The sequence below is a fragment of the Colossoma macropomum genome, unplaced genomic scaffold, assembly GCF_904425465.1.
Source record: "Colossoma macropomum unplaced genomic scaffold, Colossoma_macropomum, whole genome shotgun sequence".
Lineage (NCBI taxonomy): Eukaryota > Metazoa > Chordata > Actinopteri > Characiformes > Serrasalmidae > Colossoma > Colossoma macropomum.
In genome coordinates this window covers 802,910-809,845 of record NW_023495007.1, presented here as the reverse complement: position 1 = coordinate 809,845, position 6,936 = coordinate 802,910, and the positions used below count along the sequence as shown (strand labels likewise).

The 6,936-nt window shown below is 37.7% G+C and overlaps 1 protein-coding gene across 3 annotated transcripts; it reads right to left on the bottom strand.

Annotated features, from left to right (window-relative positions):
• Window positions 1-607: 607 nt before the first annotated feature.
• Window positions 608-5,441, bottom strand: rnft1 (ring finger protein, transmembrane 1). Of its 3 annotated transcripts, none has more exons than XM_036561006.1 (10): window positions 5,386-5,441; window positions 5,221-5,288; window positions 4,352-4,809; window positions 4,186-4,262; window positions 3,714-3,814; window positions 3,454-3,607; window positions 3,205-3,363; window positions 2,886-2,951; window positions 2,538-2,639; window positions 608-1,858 (listed from the first exon to the last, which is right to left on the bottom strand). In XM_036561006.1, the coding sequence occupies exons 2-10, from the start codon at window positions 5,244-5,246 to the stop codon at window positions 1,724-1,726; spliced, it is 1,278 nt and encodes a 425-aa protein (XP_036416899.1). In that variant the 5' UTR covers window positions 5,247-5,288; window positions 5,386-5,441; the 3' UTR covers window positions 608-1,723. The 3 variants fall into 3 exon arrangements, with proteins under 3 accessions (XP_036416899.1, XP_036416900.1, XP_036416898.1); XM_036561007.1 differs by having other exon boundaries at window positions 5,390-5,408; XM_036561005.1 differs by having other exon boundaries at window positions 5,221-5,428.
• Window positions 5,442-6,936: the final 1,495 nt, after the last annotated feature.

Sequence of the window (6,936 nt, the reverse complement as noted above, 5' to 3'; positions counted from 1 at the left end):
AGTTCATTTATGTGAAGCATCTTTTAATGTGTGTTTTTTCCTCTCGGTATTACTGCTGCAATGAACTATGTATTTGTTCTATGTTTACATGAACTCAATTTCTTCAGAAATAGTTGAATGTAAATAATTTCATAAAACGTTAATTTCACTTGTGACTATGATGACATTGTTCACAAAAGTTACTGTTGGGCAGCCTGTGCAGTAAATTCTTTTGCCTGGTTATCGACAGCAAATCGATAATGCACTATGCACAGCGATGAGGACTACTGAGGTCATCATCCTAATTGTCTTGCTACAATACAGCAGATTGCTGTGCCACCAATTACTACAAACTGTTGTGCATTTGTACCACCTTTAGTGGCAATGAATTGTCATTCGAAAAGTCCATAGACTGATTTGAGAGGCCTTGAGTTGCTGCATACCTTCTACTTTTGACTTTACATTGCATTCCCACCGCTGCACAAGAACAAACTCAAAGCATATTTTACTATCTAACAGCACTGATTAAGAAAGGATTCATATCCCTACTAATGCTCTTCTGTCAGTCGTCAGCATGTTAATTGGTGTTTTCTGCCACCAGCATTTAATGAATAAAAAATGAAAACAATTCAAAGGTCTCACTTTATTTTGATTATAATTGAGCACAGAGTAGGAGAATGGCAGTAAGGTGTGCTAAGTCATTAGTGCTTTAAATACTGATTTTAAAAAGAGATTGCACTTTAAAAAGGAAAGAAATGTTTCCTTTCGTCTTTTAATGTATAATAGTGTAATAACATTTCAAAAAAATGTTCAATTTATATCAAAATATTAATATGAAATATGTTTGTCCAAGTATTAAAAAAAAAAAAACATTTGGTGTGGTGTATGTTCCACTACGAGGAACTTTAGGAAAATAGATCTTCAAAAATTCTTTGGTTTATTACAAAGCTGTAGGTGGACAAGATTCAGAAAAGGACATTATGAATCTGTACACCTGAATATTTTTTATATATTCTGAACTGCAGATACATCAAATCAAATGAATAAAATTAGCTTCTTCAAAGCTCAATATGGCAACCATCCATAACTATGTAACTCACTACATAAAGGTTCCTGCCTCCTGGCAAGGACCATTTTTGATGTTTGTAATACCAGATGGATATACCATGAAGGCAGATTCAGTGGTAACCTCCAAATATATAAAATAAAGATGAATGAAACACAGTTTGGTTGAGTGATATTCTACCATTTTGATGCAAAATATCTCTTCAAAAATAAATAAAAAAGTTGTCTCTCCCTAAGGACAGAACCCTTTATGCTCTAGGCTAAGCTATACAAGTATGATAAGAAGTCAAAATGACTGAAATCTGTTGTCATGTAAAGAAACGGCACATATAAAGTTAAAAAAAAAAATACAGAAAGGAACTTCTAGGTCCAGTAATATTCTGAACTGCAAACACAAATGCCTTTGCCTTTAACCAGGTTTAAAATCGCAGTTCTTTTATCAACAAAGCATCAGACATGGTTTTCAAAACACACTACGTATTACCATTGAACCAGCTGCTGCTCAGTCAAAAGAATGTGCACTTCAGCAAGGCAGAAAATGGTTAAAGTCCATCCTTAGAGTACACAGTTGTTTTGACAAGATACTGCAACTTTTCTTTTACTTCCCACTCTGTTTCAGTAAGAAAGTAAGGAGTCATCTCTGTCATTCAGTAGACATGTGGGTGAGATGTGATTATTCTCAGTAGATTTGCAGGTAAAGTGAGGTCGCCCCATCTTTCCATTTGTGTACCTTATCTGTAATGACGGTACGGCACAGAGGGCAGGTCTTTTCCTGGTTGAACCACAGTGCAATGCACTCCTCACAGAATATGTGCTGTCAAAATAAAAACCCCAAAAAACAAAAAACACACACAACAAGAATTAATTTCCCTTAACAATGAACTTGTAAATGAATGGGTATGAGTATCTATATATTTGGTTCAAACTGTTGAAACTAAAATTAAATATAAATGCCACTATATTAATATGGGAGCTTCATGAAACGTGTGTCCATGCATTAGGTAGTACAGCAATAAGTGAGCCATTGCACCAATTAATGCATTTTACTATGCACTCAATACCTAACCTAGTGCAGAGAAGACATTATTTCATCCCAACAGTGGTCCAAAAGGGCCCGTCACAATTATTACAGAATAATTCGATCACAGTTATTGGAACTGATCAAAGTTAATTTACACAGTTTTTACAATTATATGTTTACATCACAAACAAACAGAAGGTCAATTGGGTGCACTGGATGGGGTTAAGGCAAATACATGGAAATAAAAGAAAGCAGAAACACATTTACTGAAATACATAATGGATTTCATGAAAACGGTAAAATTTCTGACTTGCTATAACATGTTTAGAGGGCAGCAGCTTGAGCAAGAGGCTTGAGCTCCATCATCAGTTGGGAGTTACGAAGTATCAACATCTAGGTAGTAAGACAGCTAATCAACTAAGGCTTGTACTTGCTTTCTGGAGGTGAGAAGGTTAGGAAGGTTTAAGCTCACCTGACACAGCAGGACTCGAGGTTGTTTGAAGTCCGACTGACAGATAGGGCAGATATCCCCAGCCTCAGTGCACTGGGACTGAGTGGCAGGGGCACCATTCACCTTCATATAAAGCAAAAAACAATAGGAAATGACAATACTCACCATATAATTGAAAATATAGGCTAACTGGCATGATTTCAGATAGATTTCAACCTGACGACTAAATGATTTCATGAAGTAAAAAGCTCATCAAATAATGGGTTAAGAAAACAAAAAGAAATTATGCTTTTCAAACAGTTATCATATCAAATACTACTAAAGTGTGTAATTTAATAGAAATGTTTAGAAAGTAAAAATCATTCATACGTCATAACTGAGAAAAGCCCGGACTGTTTTCTTCAGGGATCCCCACTGACTGTAAAGTCCCAAAAGCTGAAGTAAAACAGAATTAACTTTAACAAAACATAAAGGTTTATATATTAACAACAGGGTGTGAGGGAGCCAAACATAGGTACAATAAAAATGTGAAGACTACTAGAGAGCAAATGGAAACTTTACATAATTTACTACAAGTCCTAATTATCAGAAGAGCCATCCTAGCACAGGACATATACGCTAATCCAAAATCAGCCTTCTTATATAAGGCACTCCTTAAATATGGATCTAATATTTTCTGAATAATTACCTTCAGAATGAGGTATAGCAATGCTAGTAAAACACCCAGGGTCAATCCCACAGAGCCGTCCACTTCCAGGGAGCTGACCAGATAGCGGAACCAAGGAGGCACAGGTGCAATTACCTGATATACTTGACTAACCTCTTCTATGAACATGTACCACTGAGCCTACAAAAAACAGAGAGAATATATTGACAAGACAATTCAAATCAAAAGATCCTATATCAGTTCCAAGAATGAATCTACTGGAGGTCGTACCCGTCTTCTGTACACCATGACAGAGGAAGGGAGGAGAAGAATAAGGCACTTGAATCCCATGAAAACAAACTTCACAATGAAACCGGTCACTCCAACAGCCCATAAAACCTCCCAAAAATCCAGGTGCTCAACATGGGGGTTGATGAGGATGAGGCTAATAGTGGAATAAGCAGACAAAGTATCAGATTAAAAACGGTCTGAAAAAAAGAACATTACTGAAGTTCATTATCCAAGAGAATATAATATAAACTTTTACAAACCAGTAGTAAAGTGACTCTGTCTGAAATGTGTAGTAGAAAAGCAGGGAAGAGGCAACCAGGAAAGACAGAAGCCATAAACACAGAAGCTTTGACCGCCGGTCCTTGAGGAAACAAGAATGCATTCACATTAAAATGTTCAGATTACAGATAGGAGATTATTTAATTTAAAGATACACTACTGTTTTCACACCAAGAATCTAGATTAAGTATAACAGCTGTGACCTTAAGGTACACTAAGTAAGGTCTAGATTTCTTTTCACCTTTCACAGGTCAACGTCCAGTGTGCTATTCACTGTCCAACAATGCGAAAAATTTCAAACATATTAGGGCTCTTTATAAGTTGTGGGTTGCAACTTCTACCAATAGGTCTCTTGGTTGTAAAACAAATAAAAAAGTGGGCTCATCATTCACAGAATGATCCATAATATCTGAATCCATGTCCTTTATTGGTAAATGTGGAGAGAGTTCCTACCTGGAGAAAAACCTGTGTTTGTATGTTTTTATTCACATACAGAAAAGTTGTAAACAGACCAACTCCAACAGCCAGCCCTGTACCAGGGTAAAGAGGACAGATTTAGAGACTACACAGAGACTAACTACACACGAGTAGCTAAGGAATGTACTGTTAGTGAACCTACCTAGGGCATGCTGTATAATAAGTTTTGCACTAAGAATGACGATGAAAGGAAGACTTTTCTGCAGCCAGTGGAACAGGTAGCGTAGCTCGGAGAAAGACGTGCTGGACTCTCCGGAGTCTACCTCAGCACTAGATCGCTCTGCCTCGGGATCCAGCTGTGTGTGAGCTGTCCCAGGGCCATGAGAATGAGAATGAGAATGAGGGTGGCGGTAACCGTGGGCTCCGCCTCGTGGTCTCCGAGAAGCAGGTCGACCGCTGCTCTCTCCGGTTGTGCTGCCGGCTGCCACTTGGAGTTCGCCGAGCTCCTGAGAGCTGGACACTGCTGCCCCTGGCGTCCTGGTAAGGTGCTCGGGTTGCAAAGCTAAAGATAAACCGCTTCCATCGTGAGAGTTCAGTTCGGTCGGCATCACAGTCGATTCCCTCGGTTTCAATATTCTTCTGGACTCACTAAAAGCTCTCCTGCAACGTTCAATAACACCCGAGTGTTGACAACAGACAACTGCAAACCTTAATCTTTAGCTTAACAAGCTGTTTCACTGTAAGCTACGTAAACTATGTTGTAATAGCTACCTTCTGTGACGGAATGCGTCGGAACACATTCTAAGTACATTTGCGGCTCGCGTCATGACACGGTAACCACCTCCAGCTTGAACATTCCAAGTGTTATATACACTTTACTCACCTTATGATACTAGTTACCTACATACGAACTCTTTATCATAACTAGTTTTAATCATGTACATTAACGTACAAATACAACGCACTACAATTTTGACTGCTCAATGTTATATTACTATAACGTAAGTTAACATAAATAGAGTTATTAGCATACAGCTAGCTTAGAGCTACATACAAGCAAAATAACGATACCTGTCATACTGAGGCCGGAGTTTCATGATAAGCCGCTGATCTCCATTGAAGGAGATAGAAGTGTTTTACTGATTAGATGAAACAAAAAGGAAAAAAAAATGAACATTAGCAAATATACCAACAAATTAACGTTGGCTTATCATTATTGCAGAAACACCGTCTGACCTACAACCAAAGAATCCGAAACAGCCAACATGAGTAAATAGGAATTCGCCAACATGGCCGACGGTTTGACCGCGTTTCAAAATAATAGTCTCCGAGTGAATAGTAATGGTCAATAGTAATAGTAAATCAAAGTCAACGGCCTTTTCACGTTTCAGTGTACAAAACATCGGTTCTACGTTCTAATGCTCTAAAAAATTGGGGGTGAAAACAAAAGTAAAAAAACCAACCCCAACTCTCTTTAAATGAATTCTTTAGTCACATTACAATCTATTTTATGCTGTTCATTTTGTGCCAAAAGTTTCAAATAACATACCAAAATCCACAAGCAAAATATTATGTATCTAAATGTCAAAAAATATATCAAACTCATTTTTTTCAAACTATATCAAACTCAAAAGATTAAGACTCATTCTGATATAAATGTATTACTCAATTTGCCAGTCTTTGCTTTAATTTAAATTATTATTATTATTTTTTTTTTATTTGCTGATTTTGCTGATACATTTTTTTTTGCTTCGGGAAATGCTTTTTTGTTTCTGAAATTTTTTTCTTTGCTTTTGACATTTGGCCTTTTTTAACAGGGGGTGGGTCTTAGAAGAGCTCGCTCACCTGCTCTCTACTGGTCAATTGATTCCCCTTCTGAGTCTTGGTTCCTCTCAAGGTTTCTTCCTGTTTCTCTTAGGGAGTTTTTCCTTGCCACTGTCACCACTGGCTTGCTTATGGGGGCTTGGACCCGGATTTTTTTTTGTAATGCTGATTTCCTTGTAAAGCTGCTTTGTGACAACACCTGTTGAAAAAGCGCTATATAAATAAACTTTACTTACTTACTTACTTATACATACACATGCACATATTGCAATAATGCATATATAAGACATTTAGCCTTATAAAATCAGTGCCCCTTAAATTATCAAACATGTTTATGATGCAATGACACTTCACACCTGATCTACTAAATAATACTGAATGAATAATTTTATTTACAAGTGGTTTATGTTGAGGGCACATATGTGAGCCAACAATAACCCTAAACAACCACCAAGCGTAAAGGTGTGCAGTGCTTGAAACTGTTGTGTAAAGGGGTGTAAAGGATTTTCTTGGCTGTCTAAACAGCCCTTTCAGCCTCTCCATTTGCCTGAGGGTAGTGTGGGCTAGTGGTTAGGAGGCAAAAATCATAATCTGCAGCAAATTGTCTGGACTGAATCCCACTGAATTGTGGTCCGTTCTCTATTACAAGATCATCTGCACACCCCCGTCTTGCAAAGGTGTTTTTCAGACAATTGCATATACTCCCACTGACTCACAAATATCTGCAACTATGCTTTTCCATGGTTGTGAAAGTAGTGGTGTGGGCATTAGCAGCTCTTTCTGTTGAGTTGGCTTAATTTCGAAGCAGTCTATGTAAGATGTTTCTCAATTTCCCAGGTACATACACTATATTGCCAAAAGTATTCACTCACCCATCCGAATCATTGAATTCAGGTGTTCCAATCACTTCCATGGCCACAGGTGTATAAAACCAAGCACCTAGGCATGCAGACTGCTTCTACA

Excerpts from the sequence above, each read along its gene's own strand:
- rnft1 (XM_036561006.1), bottom strand. The coding sequence starts at position 5,246 with ATGAAACTCCGGCCTCAGTATGACAG. Across the intron at positions 4,810-5,220 it reads CTCCGGCCTCAGTATGACAG|GAGAGCTTTTAGTGAGTCCA; the intron begins GTATCGTTATTT and ends TGAACGTTGCAG. Across the intron at positions 3,815-4,185 it reads AAACACAGGTTTTTCTCCAG|GACCGGCGGTCAAAGCTTCT; the intron begins GTAGGAACTCTC and ends TGTTTCCTCAAG.